The 26,099-nt window shown below is 43.9% G+C and overlaps 1 protein-coding gene across 1 annotated transcript; it reads left to right on the top strand.

Moving 5' to 3' along the window:
* The first annotated feature begins 215 nt into the window (after positions 1–215).
* On the top strand, positions 216–21,365 carry cemip2 (cell migration inducing hyaluronidase 2). The gene is made up of 24 exons (XM_037482956.2): positions 216–484; positions 2,438–2,789; positions 2,943–3,083; positions 3,203–3,770; positions 6,761–6,930; positions 7,387–7,578; positions 8,456–8,625; positions 9,763–9,975; positions 10,742–10,947; positions 11,475–11,544; positions 12,107–12,235; positions 13,415–13,503; positions 14,540–14,671; positions 15,122–15,157; positions 15,373–15,528; positions 16,496–16,673; positions 17,486–17,701; positions 17,781–17,992; positions 18,090–18,272; positions 18,476–18,695; positions 18,781–18,882; positions 18,982–19,127; positions 19,261–19,367; positions 19,478–21,365. Exons 2-24 carry the CDS (start codon positions 2,456–2,458, stop codon positions 19,669–19,671), a joined length of 4,164 nt encoding a protein of 1,387 aa, XP_037338853.2. The 5' UTR covers positions 216–484; positions 2,438–2,455; the 3' UTR covers positions 19,672–21,365.
* Positions 21,366–26,099: the final 4,734 nt, after the last annotated feature.

Below are 26,099 nucleotides of genomic sequence, written 5' to 3'. Positions count from 1 at the left end.
TAAATATTGTACATGATGAAATTGTGCTAGTCTTCCCATTTACACATACATACTAATGTATAATAACAAACAAAATATATTGGGCATCACTAGCAATAAACATGATGAGAATCATTACGCAAAAATAACTACTAATAAAACAAGATAATCTGTTATTAATACAAAGTATTCTGACTATCTAAAGCATTAACAACCGTAATCACGCGTTCCGATCTGTCTCTCCTGGATTGTCCTACGGAACGTGAACGCATCATCACTTCCTCCCTCGCAGGCCGCGCCTGGTAAGCTCTCGGTGGGGACGGAGGGGGCTGCCCGACGGACCAGCGACAGCCCATCTTCCGTAGAACAACAAAACACACACACACACACCATGTGAAGAAAAAAAAAAACAGATTTAAGAAGTGGACACAAGAAGCCGAGCTACCGAAGCGCAGTCCTTCGGCAGAGAGCGGATGGACAGAGCGGGAGAGGAGTCTCACCGACGGTACGAGCCCACCGCCTCCCGCCTCCCTCCCCCGGTAACGCCGTCCCGTGTCCGTCTGTCAACCGCCGGGGGTGGAGAGCCGCGACCTACTGAAACTATTAGTGTTTGATGCGGGTTTATTATCTTCGCAATGATTCTTATTGTGGTGTCTGGGTCAATTCGCTGGTAATACACGTGGTGAATGGTGTTGTGTTTGTGTGTTCGTGTGTGTGTGTGTGTGTGTGAGAGAGAGAGAGCGCTCGTGTGTAAACGTTGTGCAGCTAACGTAACTTCAAGAGTAGAGTTTCGCTAACGTTCAGAGAAAAGCCACCGCAATGGAAATGATTATTTCGTTTTAATATTTCTAAGATGACACACACTGCACACTGTGGGGGGTGTGTGTGTGACACATGTTGTCCTTTCTGTCTCTTTGCATGTTGCTGAATGAACATTTAAACCCTCGTGTTTCCTTGCGTCCTTTCCTTAAGCCACTTCGGCCAAACAACGCCACGAACTAACTTCAAGCAATAAACTCATTCTTCTTTTTTAAGTCGGCACTTGCTCTTCGTGTGGCGGTGTCAGGAGCTGTGACAGATTCGTTCGTTCTCATGAGGCAACACGTGGCCCTCTTGTTTGTCGCGTCGCGAGGTCGATTCCCAAAGCGAGGATGACTCTTAACAGCTGAGGTCTCTCCTACTTCTGAAGGAGACTCGAGCCCCGCGGTTTTGGGGAAAATGCACGAGGCTTCGTGACAAAGCTGTGACACACACACATCAGACGGTCAGTCCGGTGCATCTAAACCAAGTGTAACCAGCATACTTTTTTTTATTGCTGACGTTTATTGTAAACTGGAGAATCATCAGCCCGAGTCTGGTTCAGAGGCACGAGTGGCACAATCCAGGCTGAAGTGGGTGAGATCGCTGCTGTTGAGCTCATATTGTGGCCTGCGTCAATGACTGAGCCCTTGTTGAGCAGCCCTTGATTGTACATGGCATCGTTTATGAATTGAAGACGTTTGTTGTTCCCCAGGCTCGAATAATGACTAATCGACTTGGCAGGACTGTGCTTTGTGTTTGTTTGTGTGTGTGTGTGTGTGTGTGTGTGTGTGCGTGTGGCACAATCCCAGACACTCAGATGATTTAATAAGGTAAAGATTTAGAAAGTTGTGTCTGTTTTTCAAGGGTCAGTTTTGCGGTCATGAAGGCTTGAACTTGCTGACTTTGTTTTTTGGAAATGGATGGATTGTAACGTTGTACGGGGTGTTTGTGTTCAGCAAAAGTGCCATTTAAGCCCTTTTTCCCCCTCCCTGCAGTGTCATTTCCTCTACCCTTTTCATGTTTGTGTGTCTGTCTATTTGACCCGTGTGTGTGTGTGTGTGTCCTTCAGATCACTTCGTGCTACCTCCTCCGGTTATGTGAAACACAGCGAGCGCAGACACGAGCTGCTGTGCTCTCCTCTTTCCCCTTTTACTGTAATTGATGCCATCTGTTTCTGCCGTGTTAACATAGTCCGTGGAATGTTGAGATCCGTTATTTGTTACCTGCTCTGCTGCCGCGGACAGGAGCCGCTAATGTCACTCTGGTTGAGCGAAACCAGTTGGGATACGTTGACGCTTTTTAAGTATGCCCTAATAGAGTAATCTTATTTTTAAGACATTTTACCCGGAGCTCCCTGAGTCGGGTGCTTTGAGGAGAATTGGCAGTTTCCCCAGAATCCGACTTTGTCTTCCTTCTCACCTCCTACTGTTACTCATTTAATTATCTTTAATATTTCTTTTATTCCTTTTATATCTCATCGCTTAACACTGACTCGTATGCTTTGTTATTCAAATAAGTTTGCGGACAACGAACCAGTTTCAGGGGGCCATCAAAGAAGTATTACAGTTAATCCAACGTTGCCTCGGAACTACTTTACCGACGACCCCCCCCAAAGAACAGGACAAGTTCATCCACGTTTTTCCCCCCTCCTCCATAGGTAGAAGAATCTTCTACCATGCCGACGAGCGATGGCCCCGGCCGCTTCCCGGTCTTTGCGGCTCCGCCCCACGGCAACCACCAGAGGTCTCCGGGTTATGTCCCCGGGCGGGTGGCTCCGGTCCGCTCGCCGCCACCCGTCAAGGCTCCACCGCCTCCCCCGATGAAGCCTCACAGGCCCCCGCCGAACCAACGGGCCAACTTCACCCTGTCGGAGGAGAACCAGCGCAGGGAGCGGGCTCCGAGCCGCCAGCACAACAAGAACACACTTATCTGTATAGGCGTGTCCATCGGCGCTTTAGTCATCACCATCATCCTCGTCCTCAGTATCTCCAACGGAGAGGCACTAGATGGTCAGTATTGCAAATTACAAATGCATGTTATTCTTATTCTACATACATTCTTATGTGTAAACCCGTAACTCTTCTGTGTATATTTTTTGTGCATCCCTGTCTGACGAGCAGGACAGAGCTCTGTAATCATTCTCTGATGTTTTGTGTTTGCAGCCAATTGTCCGGACCACAATCCATCGCTTACCAGCTGGAACCCGGGCCACCAAGCAAAGAATGCCGTTAATGTCAAGAGGGGACATTTATTGAGATTGGAGTCTTCGGCTACCTTCCACTCACTAACCATCCAGTCAGGAGGTAAGCTCCTCAAGGTATATGGGTCTGCAGTTTCATGCCAGCTCACAGATATGCAGTATGGTGAGAACATATATGAGCAGCACACACTGACTTTATTTTTTATTATAATTTCGTTACAGGTCTGTTAGTTTTTGCGGACAACGCTGCCGGCTCCAAACGCATAACCCTGAGAACTCGTCACATCCTCATCGAGGACGGCGGGGCCCTTCACATCGGCGCGCCGAAATGCCGCTACCGCTCTCGCGCCACCATAGTTCTGGTGGGCCGCTCCGACGACGCGGCGGCGTCCGATGTGCCCGGCTTCGGCCGCAAGTTCATAGGGGTCATGGGAGGCGGCACTCTGGAGCTGCACGGTACCCGGAGAGTCTCCTGGTCTCTGCTCACCCGAAGCGTCCCGGCGTCCGGTCTGGACACGGGGGGCAACGCCTTCAACCGGACCTTCAGCAGAGGCATCAACCTGCGCGTTGTCGACCAGGACACGGCCGCCCTGCTGTTCTCTGAGCGCTACGACACGTACGAGTCCCGCAACGACAGCCGGCGGCTGACCCAGCTGCTGCTCTCCCTGCCGGCCGGCCGCATCGTCGCGCTGGCCGTCGGAGACTCCGCCTCCAAAAGTCTCCTGGATGAAACCAAGAAGGCCATCGAAGAAAAGCTGGGCAGCAGATTTGTCTATGAGCTCAAATACAGGTAAACGAATGGAACGCTCAATTTACACATGGATTTGTTTTTGCTGATGGCCTGGAGTGTCTTTTGTGGGGAGGGGGGCTGCTCTTGGAGAGTTTGTGTTGCTCTTCCATGGGGTTTTGTTTTTGGCAGTGTTTTGTATATTTATCTTGGAGATGATGACGAAGGTTCCTGTGCTTTGGTTCAAGGGCTAACGTAAGACCCCTCACTTACGTGGACTGGCGGTAATACTAGCGTGCATTAGTCGTCGCTGGAAAATGTTCTCTTTCATGTATCTCATTCATTTCTTTTGGGATTTTCCTTCAAATTGTTCCTAATTATTCCTGGTCCCTTTTCTTTCCCCCGTCAGTGTTTGTTATATCACGCTGTACCAGAAAAAGGAAACACGTACAGGAAAGCGGGATTACGTTTGGTCAGTTTCCAGGTTTTGTGCAAAATGTAGACAAAAGATTTAATGTTCATCGTGCAGAAGGACAGATACGGGAGGCTTGGGCGATGTCCTGTCCACACAGGCTAGTGTTTTCTTTAAGCTTGTGAAGTTAAAAAAAAATTACATTTGAACTTTACGTGACATTAGTTGTTCTATTCAGATACCTAAATGTTATTTCATTTCCGTGGAAAATCTTATGTGCAAGCATTTCCCTCGGTTTGGTCCCTGGTCAATTAAAAAGCAAAGTGCCAAACCACATTAGACAGACTCACATTTCACCCATGGGGGCGCAGGCCAAGTCCTCAAACTGATCCCCTCTAAATGAGCAGACGATACACATCTCTGTATGTTCACAGTCGCTTCTGCGGGAAGCAATAAGACGAATGTGCACTCTCTTACTCAGTGTTTGTTGCAGTGTAGATTTTTATCTTGGCGTTCTGCGGCTGTCCTTTGTAGGTGGAAGCAAATACCGTGCATTTATGAACATGCTGTTTGGTCTCATTAAAGTCCCATAATGTTAGGCTTAGTGGTTTTAACCTGCGTGAGTCTTGCGGTCAAAGCATGCAACCTACATGGTGGCGCGTCATGATGAAGTGTAGATGGGTTTACGAGCCCGTTATGGGTGTTTGCAGAGAACGGAGCTGGCACGTACTTGGAAACCCACTGGGCCGCTCGCTTTGTTGTTTTTTTATGTCTTCGCTGTAATGCTGTGTACATCTGCGTTCTCATGGGCATGTTTCACAAAACATTTTTGACCTTAAGTTGATCTCAGGGTGTTAACCATCCTTCCTGCCACATGTCAAATGGTTGCGCTGGCCTCATGCCTCTTGACCCCTCTGTGTTTCATCTTTGTCTCTCAAGAGAGCACTTAAAAGCACAGGTCCATACCGATCTGCAGTGAATACACCTCCTGCTTCCCAGCATTGGCTGTTTCTAGTGAAACTATGCGGTTGTTAAAAATGCTGTTGAGGATCATAACGAGGAAGTGGCTATAAAAGGAAACAGTGAAACAAGCGCTTCTTCAGAAAGCCACAAACCGCAATGTGTGCGTTGTTAAGAGTCCCGTTTGTGTATTTTTGTGGTGTACAGTGAAGAAAAAACCCGTTCAAGTTGTGAATATTCCCGTGGAAGCAATTAATAAGAGCAGAGACGGGTTTTAGCACAGGATTACAAACTGCTCCTAATATTCGAGGATACTTGGTTCTCCAGTGATTAGATGGAGCGCTTCTGTATTCTATTCAAGTGTACGAATGCTAGTTTGCTGTGATCCATGCTAGTGGCAGAGAGAGATGGGTGTGAAACTGTATTTGGGATCGTTTCCTGTATGCGTTAAGTGCCAAACTACGCGTCTGTGGAAACGAGCCTTCTGCAGAGATTCTTTGGCTTCATCAGAACCTTCAACTGCTTCCCCAGGTTTAAAATATGGCGTCTGAATGGTTAAAGGATGTGAAAAGGTCATTTGGGTAGCGCCACTGTGTGTTGAAGGTGTGTTTAGCGGTAGACCAATGGTCATAGAATATGATATGCATAAATAGCAACATGGCTTTTTCTTTATTGGACTCATTCTTCCACAGAAAAGGGATGTAACTCATTGTACGGAAACAAAGGACATGACGTTTCAAACATTGAACGTTGCATGTCTTGTTTTAGCTCATACGCCCAATCCCCAGCGCCATCCACGCCTCTAAACGTTCAAATAATTTCAAGCTTCTCCCAAGTTTTTTTGTTTAATTAAGTTTGGGATGTGGAATAGACACCCGTTATTCCTCTGAGCCACACAATCACCCTAACCCTGAAATTCTCTGCCCTTCATTTTAATAATCATTGCAACTGTCTGACATCATTTTTATTATTAGACAAATGACGTTCGCTCTGACATTCAGTTGCCTCCCCGTATCCTGCTTAACGCTCGGTCCGAGGGTTCGCCCTGCCTTCACGGCCCCACACACTCACTCACTGGTTCACTCCCTTTTCCATGTGCCCGTGAGTTATCATGTCATCATTATTGTGTGTTGGATCCGTGTCCTTAGTGGGAGGGTTGTGTGTCTGTGATCTATACGTCTTCATCCTTTTACCTAAAAGATTCAGACACAGTTGTTACACCTGCAAGACATTTGTACATTCAGGTTGTGTTTGCCTGATTCTGGTTCTGTCTCTCTCTACCGCAGGTACCATCCCCTTCCCATGGCTTAATATGATCTTTAGCTTTGTCATACAAATGAAAGACAAAGATTAAATAGTCTTTATTAGAAAATATTTTCATCTTCAGCTCTCCTTTTTAAAATGATTAAAACATTGTTGTTTTTGTGTTTATGAACGTTTAAGTGTGAGCCACGCAAGTGATGAAACGAGTTGTAATGTTGAACCAGGAATGAGTGACTTTCAAGTAACTTTTTGGTATAGTCCTTCATTCAGAGAGCTTATATGGGAAATTGAGACCCTGATCACTTGTCCCTCTCATCCGTCTGTGTGCAACGAGCCCACTCACCGCCATGTCTGAAAACAACTGCATCTCCTTTCTGTCTCTCGCCCACTCTTCTCTTTATCCCTCTGGTCCACTCAGAAAGGCGTGGGCTTTGGTCTCCGTGGTGGGCGGTGGTAACGCTTCGTGCTCCGAGGACGTGAGGGAATATGAAAACCACGACACGGGAGGCCGAGCTCTGGCAAGACGCAACTTCACCACTGTGAACGGGGCGGGCTTCTCGGTCACGGCCTACAGCGAGTGGAAGCATGGTGAGCAACGGCTTGTGATGCCGTCAATTTCAAATGATCAGTTTGACTCCAGTGTTGGCACATGGCGTTCGGCCGTTCATACGTTATGCCTTCTGTCATGTTGTTTGATGCATTTTGTCTGTAGTTCTTCACAGTAACAGACTTCTGCAGTATGAAACCTGTCCAGATAGAGGGACCGGCTTCTCTCTTTGCCGTGTAAATTGAGGTTTACAGCATGCCAATTACTATAGCCAGGATTTAACCACTACTTAAACCTATAGGTGTTACTATTCTTTTTTTCAGTTTATTCTTTCCTCCTTCCTATTTTTTTTTTCTTCTTACTTAAAGCCAGCCTTCTTTAGATCCTTTCATGGCTCGGTACAATACATGATAAAAAGGCATCAGAATTTGTTTGGATAGGATTTTACTGTTTTGTTTAAAGGAAATGCTGTAACGTAACTCCCTTTTCTTTTTTAGGTTATCCCATCTCCGGCTTCCAGGTGGATGCTGTGGACCAGGTGCTGCTGAACCTGCAGGACAAAGTGAAGCAGACCTGGCATCCCGGGGATAAGATTGTGGTTGCCAGCACAGACTACTCCATGCACCAGGCAGAAGAGTTCACCTTGTTGCCCTGCTCTCAGTGTCACGCCAAGCAAGTCAGGATACAAGGTGAGAGAGAGACCAAGTCCTACAAGAAACTGAGGCACAACTGAATTTGTGTATTTCTTAAATAAGCAGGTTGTGATTTCTAGTCAGAAATATTGCTGATTTAATATTTTGGGGGCTTTGAGTGACACACCCAGGGTCTGTTATCTCCAAGGGGTCTGCAACTCTCATTAAAAGTCTAGTTTGGAAACCTCACTTCTACTTCACAACCTCCTCCTTCTGCTTATCTAATGATCTTCTCTTACAATCTCTTAGTTACTCATTGTACATCTCACTATCCAAGATGCGGCCTAATCGCATTCCTCCGTTGTCAACAAATGCCAACTCCCTTCCTGGAGAGAATTCTGCGTGCGTAGGGTTGAGGAAGCGCTGAGCAGCTGGACTGCTGCTGTGCGTTACCATTGGCAGCTGCACCCTGTGGCTTTTAGTATTCTCTGCATTATCGAACAAATGATTACTTTACGTTTCATATGTATTTGATTCCATTTGCTTTTACCTGTCTATTGTGGTATGTGTAGTTGTTTGAGTGTGTGCTGCTAGGCATACTTCCTGTGGTTAACTGTTGGAGACACACCATTGCCCATAAATATAACACTGCAGTTTAGTTTGAATGCCACTTCCTATTTATTTCACATATAACATGGCGTTTAGTGAAAAGGTCTCCCCACTTAAAAGGACATAAAACCATAGTTTGTTATGGTCTCCAGGTAGAAATTTCCTCCAGTCTTCATGTTCTTTCCTTCTTCATGGAATGCTGTGAGTCATCTACATTTGACATTTTTTCCACCATCCGTCCATGTTTTGCCTAGTTGTGCACCAGATTATACTCCACCAAAGTCTGTTTGTTGCAGCATATGACCAAGAAGATTGTTCTTCCCAGGGAGGCCTCAGTATCACCATGTTGGGGAGATCGTAGACGGGGTCGACATGCGCGCTGAAGTCGCTCTGCTCTCCAGGAACATCCTCATCCACGGGGAAATGGAAAGCTCGTGCTACGGAAACAACTTGTGCCAGTTCTACAACCATGACACCTTTGGGGGCCACATTAAGGTGTGTGTAGCTCTACTGCACAGGCTCTTGTTTGAACTGTGCTGTCTCATCGTGTCTCTACACAGGCTAGGAGTTTGCAATCATTTGATTAATGATGGTCTGACTTAATTGACTTTGGTTGCAAATACTCAATAACATTCCTTAGGTTCTATGTAACAGAACCCCCACCCACCCCCGTGCTTGACTAAATAAACCCTTTTTGTATTTATTTTTTCTACCTTAACTGTCTCCCCGAGCCATCGCACACATATCACTCACCATTGCATATTTTCTCAATCCTTTTCTTACGCACTCCCATCTCCACATGCTGCCAGATGTATCAATAAGTATGCATGCCTTCGCATTGATGTGTACAGTGTATGCAGCAACTACTGTGGGCCAGCAAACTCAGCGTGTATACTTGTAGGAGACAGAATTGAGGGCGAAACCCAAGTGCCGGTAGTTGACCGTGGATTTAGACAATCATCTTGGGCACCGCAAGGTTATCTGGACATTGACGCAAAAAACAACATTACAATCATTTGATCTGAAACACAATGTTCTCTCTGCGTGTGAAAGAACACAGACTCTCTGATTGTCTGAGTAACACTGACTAAGGTCAAACATCATTGCAGTTTTCCTCAACAATAGGAACAATTAGTTTGTCATTATACAGGAAGGATTAGTCAATACTTCTTTAACAGGAACCAGACTGTGAATTATGCCATGGCCACAACAATACCTCTTACAGAGCATTGCAAACCATTACCGTATTCTATTATTTATTGAATCGGGTTTAGCTTAATGTGCTTCCCATTCCATTTGTTGATTTGCCTGTGTGCATTGATGTGTGTTTACCTTTTTAGTTGCGTACTTCTATGACTCCTGGTACTTATTCACCTAGAGAAACCTCTGTGGTTTTGGCGCAGTGGGACTTACTAGAGCATGATGCCAACAGAGCCAGAGTTCATACTGTAGACCTAAAATTTTAAAGGGACCAGACTGGGTAGACCGCTGGTTTATTTTTGAAGCATAACAATAACCTGGTGTTTAATGGCTCTTTGTTCTCACTTGAACGATACCTTTTTTTTGCCACTTATGCCTCACTCTGGCTTATTATTTGCTCTCTCTCTCTCTCTCTCTCACACGTACTGGAAGATTGTAGCTAACTTCTCATCAGTGCATCTGTCCCACGTGGAGCTGAGTAACATGGGCCAGCAGGTGGAGAAAGGCCGCTACCCGCTCCACTTCCACTTGTGCGGGGATGTGGACCGGAGGGGAGGTTACCAGGAGCCCACCTACGTGGACGGTCTCTCCATACACCACTCCTTCTCCCGCTGCCTCACCATACACGCCACCAACGGTTTGCTGGTTAGTAAAGCATGTGTGAAGAGTGACTTTATAATCTGTTCAAGGGCAAATGAAGGGCCGCTCCTACAAATAAGAACCATTCGAATTCCTGGATTTCCGTAATGGCTCGTTTCCTCATTTTTTTTTTTTCTTCCACTCAATCACCTTCTTCTTCTCATCAAACGTTCTTTTCTCATGACTGTCTGTCAGGAAGGGAGACAATTTGTCCCTTTCTTTGGACGAATGTCATGATTTTTTATTCATCTGGCAATTTTATATAAATATCCTTTTAGATGTTCACTCAAGTGTTTCTATGAACTGCAAAAGTATTGTGTATCTGTGACAGGGTGTGTGCGCAAAAGTTATGCTGCCTCTTCATGCCAAATGAGAACTGTTTTCCTTGAGGACTTTGGGTTGAAAGCAAGAGGAAATCGAAATGACAAAGTTTGACTTTTTTCTTTTTTTCCTGTTTCCATTCTTGCATGCATGTGAATATTCTCTTGTGTATCTTCGTTGGTCTGTTTTGATAACAATCCTCTCAACATGGTATTAAATCGGTTTAATAACGCTTCTAGGAGGAAATTAATTCAGGGATTTTAAGTCTTATGGAAGACGGCACATCATTGGAACATGATGTGAACTATTTCTTCCTTTGCTGCAATCCACTTCTTCCTCAGAAAAGGAAAACCTGACTTGTGAATTGTATTTATTTTCCTTTTCTGGCAGAAGAATCCTCATTTGTCGCGTTAGTTTTGAAAGATTGTGTGGTCTCCCTCCTTTGACCCAGGTGAAGAACACAGTCGGCTATGACACTTTGGGTCACTGTTTCTTCATGGAGGATGGGATTGAGCAGCGGAACACTTTGTACCGCAACCTCGGCTTGCTCACTCGACCCGGGACCCTGCTGCCCACTGACCGTAACGAGACCTTCTGCACCAGCATCAAGGACAAAGTCTACAAGGGCTACACTCCCTCACCCAGCACAGAGTGCAAGTAAGAGGCGCTGGATATGACTTTGTGGGTCTCATGCGGTAGTTATAAGTAATGAAAGACAAACTGAATTTCTGCAAGTTATCATGAAATTGTAGTGTAAATTCTCTGAACCATCATAATTTGCACATGGAGGTTCCTTTTATTGCACTGAAGATAATAATTATATTTTAGTACCCTTTCAATATACAGTGTCCCTTTATGACGGAACAATCTCCCACACTGACATTAAAGTATTTCCCTCTGTCTTCTCTCAGCGTGTGGCTCCACTGTTACAAGGTTTCCCATACAGATACTTAACAGAAGGTCAACGTCAAAGATACACTGTAGTTAGTTTTAGTGTGTGTGACAGAGATATCGGCAGGGAGGTTTTATCCGTGCAATAACAACCTCCACTGGATGTTTTTATGTTGTTGCAAAAACAAGAAGTGCGTGCCAGCTGCCATGGTCTTGCCCTCTTTTAATATATTTTTCTGCATTCAGGTCTGTGTGTGTAATGTCTATCTTTTTGTGTTGTTGCTGTTCTCCAGGGCAGTTTCAACATTCTGGATTGCCAACCCCAACAACAATCTCATCAGCAATGCAGCTGCTGGTTCTCAGGTAATAACATCAAAGTCACGTGAGAAAACAGCTTCAGCTTTTTATAAGCGATTTAATAAAATGAATGATCAACATGGAGCACTTCTTATTATTTATAATATGCAACTGGCATGCCTTCAGTATTTGAACTGTGCATAATGAAAATTGGAAATAGTCTTTCTCATTAAAAACTGATCCATGAATAAAATGAGATTTAACCGGCTTTAACGAGGGGCTCATTGACATTGGGGGGAAACTCGTTTGAAGAGTCCCTACTTCTGTAACCTATTTTATTAATTTCGGTATAAACCGCTTTGAGGACCGCTGGCGAGGTCAGCGAGGAAATTAATAAAATAGGTCGTTAAAGATCTATATATAGAACTTTAACGACCGTAAGTTCATATGAAGGAGCCACATGTAGTATGACATCCAGCCCGGTTGCACACATTTGTTATTTCTCTTTCCGTAACGCTTTGCCTGCAGATGATGATGAGTCACGTTTGAGCACAGATAATGAAATTCCTGAATTTGCCCCGCTGTACCAAGATTAGGATTCATCCCCTGTTCTTCCTTCCTGTCCCAGGATGCTGGCATATGGTTTGTGTTCCACAGCTCCTCCACCGGACTGTCTCGAGGGCTGGTACCAGAGACCAAGGCAGAGCTCACTCCCCTCGGCATTTTTTACAACAACCGTGTCCACTCCAACTTTAAGGTATCATCCAAGAAGTTTGTGTTTATTCTTTTTCTATGTTGTTGCAGTTTTATGTTAGTTTGTGCTTTCTTTTCCATAAACAGGCCGGTTGCAAAACTCAGTTTTGTCTCTGTTTGTCTCAGCTTCTGTGTTTTATAGAAACAAGACAAAAACAATAATCATTACTTGTTAAGAAACATTGACACAAGTTACTGCATATTTAATTGGTTCCTGCATAAAAAGAGACTGTACAAGAGACTGTACAATAGCGCTCTGTTATGTTTAGTGACAGAAGTCGGGCAGGTGAACTGTAAGCTCTTTGTTCAGCCTGACCACAGCAGCCTCTCTTATAGAGGACGGGGCCCAGAGGTTTAAGACTGCCGCGCTCACACCATAGGACCGACTGGGAGGCCAGGTTTCCACATACAGAAGACACACACACACTTGTAACATCTACAATTCATACACATCTAATACATAGGTTATACACTGTGTAAATGCACGTTGCATTTCCATACAAATTAAACAATTTTCTTTTGGCAGTACCCTGTACAGCGTTCGCTCTACCTCTCTTGGCCCAGAGTTTATATTGAGTAGTATTTAGTATTTATTATTGCCTGCCATCCCACAATGTAAACTAAACCAGTGACCTTGTTCATGTCCGTCCAACAGAAATACAACTATGTTCCATCCTGAATCTCTCACTAGTTTTGGTGTACTTTTGCACCTGTACTTTGGAGCGTTTAGGCAGCAACATTGGGACATTTCTTTACATAGTTGCGTTTTAGCCCCAGTTCCTGTTCACACATTTTACAAACAAACCAAGTCAACATGAAGTTATACAGGATGACACTTCTCATCCTGCTTAAAAAGGAGGAAATCCAACTCTGGTGATAGACAGCAGGTTATGAGCCCGTCTTTAATGCTTTTTTATTAATGTTCTCTGGTTTCACAAGATATCCAAAACGAATAACATAAGTATCATTACCATTCACAGCATTAACAGGGCCTTGCCTTTTGTTGGCATTATAGAGATCCGTTATAAGATCACTTCCTGAAAGCGCTTACAATCAGCAGATGGATTCACTGGTCGTTTAGCTTTTTATAGTCAAGCTAAAATAAAATGTCTGGTTTCTGTAAGTCTGAAAAATTAAGTCTGAGTTTTTTTTCTTTACCGTAATCGTTTTTTCATCTTCGCAGGCAGGTTTATTCATTGATAAAGGAGTGAAGACCACAAATCCTAGTGCTGCGGACCCCCGGGAATACCTGTGTCTAGACAACAGTGCCAGGTGTGTATGTGTGGTAGCATTTTGCATTTTGAAGAAGTTTACAGACGATGCTTTACACAAAGGGCACAGCTGTGTACTATCAAGGGGTCTACAGTGGCCAATCATAGTGTACAGATACACCAAGTAAATCTCGCGGCATTTGTGGTTTACTAATATCTAAATGTTTTTGAATTAAGTTATCTTCTAGTATAGGGCCGTTGATTTGGAAAGATGGATGTCTTTACGCTCTGTTACTGCCTTCTGGTGGAAGGCCTGTGTTTACAGAGAAAACAAGGCTCCACAGATACAGTTTCCACTCTCCCTACCCAAATACAGCCCTCAAGCAGACGGAAAGAAAAATCTTGAGTGTCTACTGAGACCGCTGGCCCCTCTCTGTGCGTGTGTGTGATCGTAAATGTGTGTTCCTAGGTATGAGGGGGAGGATGTGAAATGTGTACGAAGTATTGATATGTCATGTGAGGGAGAGTGAGAGGGACCGGACAGTGTTGCCTCTAAATGATGTAATTTACTGCCCTCTTTGTCTCTTCATTCAGGCTAATATTTCACATCAACCAACACTTCACAGTAAGATGTTAAATAAGAAATGTGTTTTTCCCTACAGCCAGATTTTGATAGATTTCTATTAGTGGATATGGAATTTTTTAACATAATTCTTTTAGAGCATAAATACTGTTGAAGGATCTGATCAACAGTAGCCTAAAAAACAATGTCTTTGAACACCTCAAATCTCCTTTTCAGTTTCTACAGCAGATAACTCCTGATCTATTGAGAAGGTTGCATTACTTCCCCATAGTGGAGCTATAACCTTTCAAAAGGGACTACATGTATTGAATGAAGTATTTAATGTAGTCAATGGAATGCAGTGTTTCCCCAAGGTTTACAACAGGGGGGTAGTTGTCAGTCTGCTGGAGCGTTTTTTTCAGGGGGGAGGGCCCCCCCCCCCCTGTTATAATGGTAGGGAAAACACCGGAAAGCCTGGAAGATGATGATGATGAAAATGGACGAGCACATGTTAATGTGTGTGTGTTTTCGTCAGGTTCCGACCACACCGAAATGCCGACCCTAGCCAGCCGCGGGTGGCGGCAGTCATCGACACTCTGATCTCCTTCAAGAACAACGACTTGGGAGCGTGGATTCGGGGCGGCGACATCGTCATCCGAAACTCTGGGTGAGATGACTCATGAATTATGTGATCAATGTCAAGTCTTCTGGAAAAAAAAAGAAAAGTAACAAATTATTTCATCACAAAACCCTAAACTGACACATTTGATTTGATGCTAATGATACAATGTTATGCCAACGCAAATATTTGTGAGCCCATCAACCACAGTTGATGAATTGCTTCTTTTCCACACACTTAGCATTAGACCTGACTTCATGCTCAAAGCTGGCTTACAACATGGTAATCATTCTTTGACAGTTTAGTTTTTATTTCTTGCTAAAATGTTGCGTGACACTCATCCGACGTAGCGATTGTAAAATGAGGCCCACGTCCGAAGGACCCAGTGATTTTTATTGCACTTCAGGGAATTATGTCCATAGCTTATGAATGGCATGCTTATGGTATTTCAAAAACATTTGTGGACAAAAAATGCAAATTGTGTCTTTCTCTGAACAGATTTTCAGACAATGGAGTAGGCTTGGCTTTTGCCAGGTACAGTATGCATTTCTATCATTCTGCTGTAGTCACAGTGATCACTTTTTATAAACTTGCCAAAAACAATGTTGCGTTTGTAATCTAGTGACTCATCACATCCATTAAAAAGTATAAACATTTACAAACATTTTAGCGGTTAATGGTTTTGCTATATATATAAATAATGTGTATGATGTTTTTATTTCTATATGTTTTTTATTTAATCTCTCCAGTGATGGCAGCTACCCTAAGGACGAGGGATCCAGTCAGGAGGTGACACAGTCTCTGTTTGTGGGGGAAAGCCAAAACAGAGGCACCAACGGAGGACAGAATAAATACTGGGGTTTAGGAGGCGCTGATGCTAAGATGAGAACACTACCTCGAAACAGGTGAGGGGCTGCAATGCATGCAAGGAACTGCAGGAAAATACAAATCAAACAAAGATTTCTATAGTATTGGAAAGTGTTGGAGGAATATAGAAAGAAATATACGATGGGGGGGGAAACAAACCGGGACGAGGGAGCCACCAAGGTAACCGGGTCGTTGGGCAGCTGAGGCTGCTTACAGCTAAGTCATAGCTGTACTCGTGAAAGGAAGTTCTGTGTTGACTGACTTCCCTCTAGTGGTATTTTAGGCAGTTTAGGAAAATCTTTGGTGGCAACACTTGCATGGTTTTGTAGAAAGGGATTACTCATTGTAGCACTTGACTAATTAAGTTAGGAGTGGATTTTCCCTTCTCTATCATTGAGTTTTTGATAATCTTTGGAAGGGAACCTGTGGAAAGGTCAAAAATCCATCTGATTTGCCTTTTTCAATGAGAGCACTGAGGGTGTTGCACTACTCCTCCCTCCCTGACCAACATTTTAGATAGGACTTCTGATAGGAGGACATTTATAGTCTCTGCATGCTGTAACGTCTGGCTAAGTGGGCAATCCCAATCAGAGCAGAGTTTTGAACTTTATGTCCCCTCTGGGTCTCGATCTCATCACATGATTTTTATACAAGAGGAGAGCAACTTAAACAAGCGACCGGCTACGAGCTGCCTTTTCTTTGTCTCAAGAACTAAAGTTTATGCCAGTATGTTTGCAGGCATTTTAAGGCCTTCTGACCTCACTGTGACATCTGGCTCACTCGCTGGTTCTCTTGTCATGGTGATTACTGCCAGAGCTGCTGCCCTTCTTTATTTTTTTAATCGCCAGAGAGAAGATGGTTACATTGAAAAAGTTAATAGTTTGATAATTTTAATGTTTTATTAATAGCAAATGCAAAGTAAATAGATGCTTGACCTAGGAAAAGTAAACAAAGACTGTCTCCCTCTTTTGCTGTTTGTCCTCCCTCATTCCCTCTCCTCTGCAGGACTTTCCCTATCCGAGGTTTCCAGATCTACGATGGTCCTGTGCGGCTTACACAGAGTACGTTTCGTGGATTCCTCCCCACACCTGAGCGTTATACCAGCGCAGTCGGATTCTTCTTGAAGAACCCCTGGCAGCTCACCCCACAAAATAACTTGTCCCAGCTCGACTTCCAATCCAGTGTAAGCTAACGTCAACATTTAACATCTTGGCACACTTTGCAGTTACCGTTTTAATATTCAAATTGCATAGATAAGTGTAGTGCAATACAACAACCTGTAACCAATAAGGGTCAACAGGAAGCAATTATATTTCAATAGGTTTTTGTATTATAGCATGAACCCATTTTAAATTGTGGGATACCTTTAATGTATTTATGATTATAACAAACAATGACTGATACTTAAGCTCCAAGTTTCACTCCTAGCTTGTCTGTTTAAACCATATGACTTGTGGTCATGTTACATTTTAAGTACCTCCATGTGACTCCCCTTTTCCTGTTATCCAACATTGTATTTTGGTAAAATCACTTAATCTTTTGTTTTTTTTAAATATATACACATATTTTTTGAGAGATTTCACTTAGACATTTGCTCTCACCCTCGTGTTCATTTTATCACAGCTCAGTTGGTAGCTATTTGAAGCCTTAGTAGACAGAGGAAAGCACAATAAATTGTGACCCCTTTCGAAGTCGGGCGTGGTGAAAATCCTTGTAAATCCCTGATTCCATCTTGTGTTGGTTAAATGGTAAGGCAGCACAGTGCACTGCCTTTACTTTAATGTTACATTTTAGTCTATCAGACGCATATCTAATTCGATAAGTTCGTTGTAAAACTTATTCTCTTCCAAACCTCAAGTAAACGTTTCCCTTAGATGGCAGCAGCGTTTGAGTGAACGATCCCAAACATTTGACAGAGGTGGTACTTCATAGTGAATTGTTGTACTAAATGAAGATGCTTACCTCCACGTCACTCTTTGCAAATAACACCCTCAGGTGGATCTGCGGGTATTCTTTGGTCGCCCGGGGGAGTGGTTTGAACAGAACGACCTGGACGGTGACAAAAACTCCATCTTTCATGATGTGGACGGGTCAGTAACAGGATACACGGACACCTACGTTGGCAGAGCAGACAATTACCTGATCCAACATCCCGGCTGTGTGAATATCTCCCAGTGGAATGGAGTGATCTGCAGTGGCCGCTACTCTCAGGTACAGCATGCCGGGGTCTGCTCGCTTGGTCTCACCCTCTAGTGACACTTTCACTCCATCGCGTCCTCTTCTCTTTCAGGTGTACATCCAGACGCAGGGAGCCCCGAGTCTCAGTTTATCCATCTGCAGAGATGAATATCCTGACGCTCCTCTGGTGCTGAGGGGGATCAACAGCCAGAGTGCCGTGTCTCAGCAGTACCAGCCCATCTTAATGATGAGCAAGAGCTACAGTCTGCACTGGAATGGCCCAGCACCGAGAGAGGTTGTCCTCTCTCTCATCAACTTTGACAAGTGAGTACCATGAGTTCATTTTGTTCATCATATTAGAAGTAGAGATGAAGATTTTAGGAACCTTTTTGTTTAATGTCCTTTCTCCCCTCCCCCTCAGAGATGATTGGGTCCTTGTGGGACTGTGTTATCCATCAGACACCACGTTTCAGATTATGGCCGACATCAATGATAGACAAAGCAACACCTTTGATGAGCTCACGGACTATGGCACTGTGTCGTCCCTTAAAGAGCTGGAGAAGAGGCCCATAGAGAGGAAGTACTTCTTCGACCGAAGTGTTGGGTGAGAACAAACAATAAATGCATTTCCTCGCTAATAAAGTAGGCTCAAAAGGTTTGTTTACGGTTTGGGAGTCGGACCTTGTTTTTTTTTAATAGTGTCTTGAATTGATCTACAACGGTCATCCTTCTTACACTGATGGCTGAGACTTTCTGATTTCCTTAAGTTAATCAAACTCTTTCTGTTTCTCCTCCCTTCACACGCAGCTTGTTGTGGCTCTACCTCCGGGCCAGGCATGGGCGTGATGGCTACAGCTACTGTTCATCAAAAGGCTGCGAAAGAGTGAAAGTCGTGGCCACCACGTCGTCAAAAAAGACCTGCAACTGTACGTCTGAGGCCTACCCAAAGTACTACAAGACCCCTTCGGCAGTGGTGCATATGCCCAAGCTCAATACACAGGCCTGCAAAGGCTGTGGTGCTAAAGGGGTACGAGTATCTACATTTAATATGACGTCTAATAATCCAGGTTAAACAAAAGCCACCAGTGCTGATCAATGTGCATCGGTCTCAGCTTGTGTTTTCCAGTGAGCCATGGACCTCCTACGTCCAGACACAAGTCAAGTCCCTCAGTAGCGAAGAGCTGAAGAAAGGAGACAACACCTCCTTCATCAGTGTGAGTATGCCAGGCCAAACATGTCGCCTTTTATGTACGTGATTTAAGCCTGTGAAGCATGGTTTATTTAACCAATTTTTTTCTTCTTTTACCTGCCAGGTGAATATGGTGGCCATGCCCTTTACACAGCCTGGGTACTTCCTGGTCTCTGTGGATGCCTGCTCTGGGAAAGTCACCAAGAAAATCGTATTTGCCAAGATGGACGGCAAGATGGAAAAGTATCTGAAAACTGGAATACCAAATGGGTGAGCCTGGGAAAATAAGTTCACACCAGATTTGCATTTCTGACATGGACGTAGTGTGGACATGAGACCGGCTTTCCTAATTGGTATAAATATATGTTTTACATAGTCTTGCTTTATTTACTGCTTCTGCTAGGTCTATAGTGCTCATGGCAACACGAGGTCAGCCAGAGGGCTTAGTTGGTGTCGCGCCATATTTGGTCTCATTCGGTATGACAAAAGCTGCTGATCTGCACGGAAAAGGTTAGTAAAAACCACCCAAATGTGGTTCCCTTTCTTTCTCTGTCCACTTACTGTTTTTTTGGTATCAGTCTCTTTCTCAGACATGTCTTATTTTCCTTCCCTCAATGCAGAGAGTTTGGCGCTTTGGGGGTTCCGGGGTAGTTCTCCACCCCCTCCGTGGGTCTCACTACAAGCTGGGCAGGAGGATATGTTCCTGGGGCTGCAGGAGCGGTATTTGCCTCTGGGTCTGGATGAATACGGCTGCAGGCCACCTGAAGTTCAAACGCGCAAAGACCTGGAGCTGCTCAAAATAGCCACGGGATAACAATGACAGTTGTGACCTTTTACAACTTGACTGCCCAGAACGCCTTTGCACACAGATACACACACAACCAGCTGTTGAATGTGAACTGCTGAACCTTTTTTAATTTATTAATAATGGCATTGATGTTTACCAATTTCAAGTGGAGAGGAGGTATTTTATTTTGAATGGGATGAGTTTTTTTATGTTGTGTGTGTGTGTGTGTAAGTATGCTATGGGGACATTGAGTCAATGCACTTTCCTTTTTAAATACACAACTTGCCTTATCAGCCAAAGTGATCAACTGGAGCTTTATAATAACTCAGTTGTGGTCTGTCACAAAGCAACATTCTACCTACAAATCCTATTGTAACAAAAACAAATCAATTGGTTCTAAAAACCGAAGACAATGCATTAGACATACAGAGGACGACTGGAAATTAAGAAAATAAATTGTGTTGTCCCTGAAAGCAGACCATGTTTTTGATTTAAATAAATTAAACAAGATGGATCAAACGAGTTCCGGTCCAAGGGAAATTATGAAAATAAATGCAGTTGCATCTAAGAATGAAAACGCAATGTCAAGCCAAAATCAATCATGTAGTGTAAAACGATGTTGGTTGATTGTTGGCTTTAAAGGTTATATGATGCAGAACACCTATATTGTACAGACAAGGTCATAAGCCATATTCAACTAATTGAAATCGTTATATAGACGTAGGTTCCTTTTTACAGTCAAATGAATCAAGCCATCTTGCCTTTGTTACTCAGAAATGCCATTAAATAGACCAATGAATACATTATAGGCCTTCACTGCTTCGCTCTAATCCTAACACACATCCTCTCTCTTTTTCTTTTAACTGAATCTACCTGGAAAACCTCATCTTTGTGCAGCTGTAAAACTGAGACTTTAAGCACCTTTTTTTTAATGGATTCCCAGATGGACTTACTGGAATTATTTTTCAAATCTCATTTTATTTACCCTACAGTTATGGTGTCTCAAGTGCTATGAACACAAATATGAATATATTACACTTCTTTCTTTGTTTTCTCAATTGAACATTTCACCTTTCTTCTGCCTCGGCATTATTGCTCAACCCGTGTTTAGGTGGCATCAAGGGTGCCATTTTAGAGTAAGTGCCCTGCCTGCACAGCAGTGAGCAGCGTAATGCCCACAGAGCGTACACCACCTGTAAGGTATGCAGATTTATAACGTGTGTACTCTTTTAAGATTGTTTGGATGTGAGCAGGGCTCCCCCACTGAGCAATGATAAGGACACACTGTGACTCGTCTGTGTCTGTCTGTTTGTTTGTGTGTGGGACTGACTGCAAGTGTGTCTCTGGCCATGTGAGACAGAGAGATCCTCTGGAGGACAATGACCCTGTTGTCATTTAACCACTCTACTATTAAAAAATAGCAAAAGAACAAGAGAAAAAGATTCCTAGCCCGTGATTTTTGTTAAACGGATACTTTTGAAGATGCACGATCTGAGATTTCTTAATGAGTTAAGTGGAAGTGAGCTTTGTAAATACGGCGTTAAATGATCTGATGGTGTGGGTAATGGGAATGTCAAGCAGGTTGTGAATACTGTCTATGCTGTGTTTTTGTTTTTTGTCAGTCGCTGTGTCACTTGAAAAAATGTATGTTAATTCTTTCAATGTGGAAACTCAGCATTTGTTATGAAATTACTAATTAAAAATGTATCCTTAGTGATGAAATGGATTTACTTTTTTGTTCCCAGCAATAGGAAGATGATGATAATATCCGCTTTGAGTTATACGGCTGTGCTGAGTCTTCTCCTTTTTACATCAGTTATACCATTTTACCTGTAGGGGGCGGTCCAGCATTGTTGAGTAAGGCTTCTACTGGGAAATTCCTTTTAGCACAAATCCACATTTTCAGTTGTGAAAGGAAGACTGGCCGATTATTTCAAGTGACAAGGTCTTAAAGAAGGATGGAACTGTAGAGAGTAGCTTATAGTACACTATAGCCTGAAAATAAGTGTTCCACTGTTGATTTCACCACTCAAGCCACCGACACCGAGGGCCAGTGTTCACTTCCCCCGTGTAAACACGTAACACCTTTAGCTACACAGTGAAAATAAGCCACGGTAAGAAAACCCTTTAAGATGAAGTGCAGCACTTGCTGCTACTATGAATTATGGATGAGAGGTACGTTGCAATAAGTTATGTATGGATTCCTCCCCACAAGAGCCTCTTTACCAGTCAGCTGTAGATTTGCACATGCCAGATTAACACAAGGCACCAGGCCGGACCCATCGTTTCTGTGTGTGCTTCTGTGTCGCTGGCTCAAGGAATTTGGTGCAGTCTTCCAACGACCAGAACCACCACATGGCTCAGATGGTGAATTTACTTTTCCATAAAATTGTTCTTGGCCACACAATACACCATTTTGGAATCGAGAGAGGACAGATTGGTGAGACGCAGTTAGCAGGCAGGACACTGCACATGAGGACAGCAGCTCCTTCTGACACCCGGGCATCTGCCACACTGAGAAAAGACTACGGCAAAGGCTTTACAGCAGAGTTCTACTCGGGCTTTTGATCTGTGCAAATACACTTCGAGAAGTGCCAAAGGCTAAAAATATGACACTGCAAAGACTTGTGTGGGCGGTAGCCTTTAGCTTTGCGCTGCGTATTGTAATACAACGTAGTGCCCTCATTTGCTGTCTTTGACTCTTCTCTATTATTTTAGCGCAAAGAAAATCACCCACGCAAACAGAATGACAGCCTTCTGTCTTGAGAGAAAGGGAATGTGAGGGGAAAAAGCTATCAATATGCAAAATGTGTTCTTTGGCTTATCACCAAATGTTAACATTGAAACATAATAAATTAATTCACAGCTACAAGTACAGTTACATGTGTGTTTTAAAAGAAGCATAATCCCTCAAGATTGTGAACAACTAAAATCCAAGGTGTCAGTCAATGCTGCTGTTAGTTTTAGCTTCACTAACCTTAGTTTTGCTGATTTTTTTCAGGACTGGCTGTGTTTTTGTAGGATAAGAAATTTACATTTTGTGGTTGTCTCACCAGCAAGCTTTACTTTGGCCGTACATTTACTTAACATTTCTAGAAAAAAAGATGATATATTGTGGCAAATTTGAATAAGTCTCAACTGAATATGCATATTCAAAGCTATGTACCCCGTGACCAGAAGAATATCATCCTGTCTGCCTTCGATTAGTGGATTACTGGTGTGAGAATGAACATATTTGCATGTAAATGAATTGTGTGTGCCGAGCACCAAATACTCATTAGCTGAGTCCACCCAGGAGATGTGTAACCCAACAGTTTTTAGTATATCCGAGGTAAATCTGGATTCCCCAAAGGTTGCCACATTGTATCATTTTTTTAATCTCCCCACTCAATCGGTTCAGCGGTTCCAGTTGATTCCCCGCTGAGCTCGGTGGTGGTGGTCCTGAATAATTAAACAATTTTGACAGCCGTGCAGGGGTCCGTTTCCATGGCATCTCTTCTCCCGGTGTCCTCTCTGCCCCTGAGGAGTAATGTAAATCTCCTGTCTGCTTAATGTCACAGTAACGGCAGCAAAGTGGCACACAAAGACTTGTCGGGTGGGGTCCGTGGGAGCATTTGATCACGTGGCCACGTCTGCGTCCAGCCTCGGTCGTCTTCTCGTGCAGGGACAGTGATGCAGACCACCTGGGGAAAAGCTTCCAGTGTCTATTGTGAATGTGAGAGTGGCTCTCTGCGGCCTGCATGGTGGGACAAGATGTAATACAGTCATGCGCTACAGTTGGAGGAGGCCAAAAAATATTTAGTGGTTGCCTTCCTTCAACGTGACTGCCTCTAGTAGCGACCCCAGCAAACTGACCACAAACGGCTTCTTTATGTACTGACGAGTCAGCGCAGAGGTGGGCGGTATCGCTTTAAGGTCTCGGGGGCAATATTTTAATGATGGCTGTCATTTATCTTTCTGACACTATGTTGAGACACACACACACACACACCTAAAGTGTCCCAATCTCCCCTCGCCCTCAACACTTCTCAGACAGTCAATTACCCTTTAACATCAAATGGTTGATCAGCTCCCCAGCCTTTTAGACAGTGAGTTAACCTTATCTACCTGTAGATGAAGGTATGGGCGTGACTCTAAGAGCCTTGTCCCAGTCACAGCTATTCCTAGAAAATATGGCATGTATTTTTGACGCAGCGTGATACTGGCTAATCAGGCCGAGAGAAATGCAATAAAAAAAGGATTATGGGTCAGGTAAAATGCTTATTTTGTATTTCAATCCTTCTTTCAATTAAAAAGTGGCTACATGTTGTGTTTGGGGACTCAAAGGGGCATTGAGATGTTAAACGCTGAAACCCAGCATGGGATTTTAAAGCCCAACCTGGTTTGTGCATTGTGCACAGAACGGCCGAGTAGACACTCCAGGAAAGAAAAATTGCCCCATGTTTGTTAAAAAAAACACAAAGAATTTTATTTTGTAGAATGACAAGGTCAGTGTAAAGGATAAATATGCTGCTCTGCACAGTCTTTGCTGAGGATTTACTAAAGGCTTTTACTGCAAATGCTCATTGCTTTGAACAAAATGTGCTCTCTTAAGGCCATCAAAATGTCCCTGGAAGAATGAAGCTATTAGTGTCTGGCATCCCTGATGTGGCTGATGACTTCGAAAATGGGGATAACGACGGCGGCAGTCATGCCCAACGCTGGCTGCCTCAATCTCCAACTACCTTAATTCTTGCTGCGAAACCAATTGGCCGTTGAGACATGAAGTGTGTGGTGGAGAGACTCATTATTTGCAGAGTAAATGGTTGCAGGTTTCTGTCTGCTGCGTCTGACCAAACTGCTGCTCCAGGTGGTCACTGGTACACGAGATCCTCCAACCATCCAATCCATAAGTCCTCTCCACATTTTCTTATTAGATGTAGATATTTTATTTCCTTAGTTGAGACTTGAATAACATTTTCTGTTTTTTTCCCCTGTGCTGATCCATGGTCCATAATGTCCCTAAACCCTGCAGATAAAACCCTAAACATCTATTCATCCAGAGCAGAGGGCTGCTGCTAGGAGGGTCCTCTACTGTCAAGTGCTCTGCTTTAATAACACCAAGAAGCGTGAGGAAAAGTGTGATCATTATCTGCACAGCCGGAATGAGCCGAAATGGCTTTTTGTCCTCGCTGAGGTTTTTAGTAACAATATTTAATATTAATATACTATAACTTAATATAATTTTTAAATTAAAGTTAAAATTATTTTCCACCTACTAACAAATGCGACACTCAATTGTTTTACGACTTTTAATGTCCTCTTTATTCCTTCACTTTTTCGGTGTATGCTCATTTTCCTCCCCCTCAACTTCCTCCTCATCCAGCTACTTTCCCACAATTATTGTGTCTTGTAAGAAGTTTTTTTTTGAAGAGAACCACCCACCCACTGCTACTCAAAAATAGGTAATTAATGACTAATTGCTGATTACTACGCTGTGTGAACCTGTCGTCTAAGATGCTACGCCTTTTAATTCCTTTATCTTGTTCACACGCTTCTTTCTTCTTCTTTGATCAAGCTGGTATATGTTTAATTTAATCTTCGTGGGGCTTGTGTTTATTGTGTGGATGTACGGCGTGTGTGTGTGTGTGTGTGTGTGCTGCAGGTGAGCACAGTAGAACGATGGAGCGCTGTGTAAATGAATAAAAGCCTGATCAGAACCCGTTTGTACCTGATGTGACAGGCAACAATTGGATGAGCCACTTTGCGATCCCACAGCTGCATCGGAGCAGACAGGCCATGACAGGAAAAGCAACCCGGGGAATGGAGAGACGGGGGGAGGGGGGCGGGGTGTCTGAAGTGATGAAAAGACAAAGCATGTCAGGCACAGGGTGGAAAAAGAGGGATTTCAAAAGAACAATGCAAAAGGAGGAAAGATACTAATGAGAGAAATAAAGTGAGTGAAGTAGATCTGTTATGGATGGATGGATGGCGGTGAGCCACCAGTGGGTTATGTCATGCTCATGTTTCCAGACAACAGAGAGGCATCGCAGGGCGGCTTGACTGTGGCCCCTCACTGTTGCCCAACAAGGCCGCTCCTCCTCTCTGTTGCTGTGGCATCCAAGTGATGTCTTCATTAATTCATAGCTGAGCGCCAAACTAAATTAGCACTCGTTAGCCACCCGCTGTTTACTTTTCTTTATTTGCTATCATTAACCCTCCTCCCTTTGAAAGTCTGCTGTGTGTGTGTGTGTGTGTGTGTGTGTGTGTGTTTGGTCATGTGTGTGCGTGTTGGGAGGGTGAGGGATTTAGGGTAGGCATCATAACCGCCTCACCTAGCAACCTGCCCTGTGAGATGCTCAAAGGGTCTCGATCACTGGGGGGTGATGTGAGTCCCCCACCCTGCAGACCCTCGGAGGGAGACTGGGGTGGTCTTGTTGACAACCTTCCAACCTGCCACCATGTTCATCGGGCCC

The sequence above is a fragment of the Pungitius pungitius genome, chromosome 5, assembly GCF_949316345.1.
Source record: "Pungitius pungitius chromosome 5, fPunPun2.1, whole genome shotgun sequence".
In the NCBI taxonomy this organism is placed as follows: domain Eukaryota; kingdom Metazoa; phylum Chordata; class Actinopteri; order Perciformes; family Gasterosteidae; genus Pungitius; species Pungitius pungitius.
The sequence above is the reverse complement of the archived record's forward strand: the minus strand, read 5'-3'. Positions and strand labels throughout refer to the sequence as shown.

Bases quoted from the DNA above. Each gene is read 5' to 3' on its own strand.
- cemip2 (XM_037482956.2), top strand. From the start codon at position 2,456: ATGCCGACGAGCGATGGCCCCGGCCGCTTCCCGGTCTTTGCGGCTCCG. The intron at 6,931-7,386 runs GTGAGCAACGGC...TTTCTTTTTTAG, and splicing joins CTACAGCGAGTGGAAGCATG to GTTATCCCATCTCCGGCTTC. The intron at 10,948-11,474 runs GTAAGAGGCGCT...GCTGTTCTCCAG, and splicing joins TCACCCAGCACAGAGTGCAA to GGCAGTTTCAACATTCTGGA.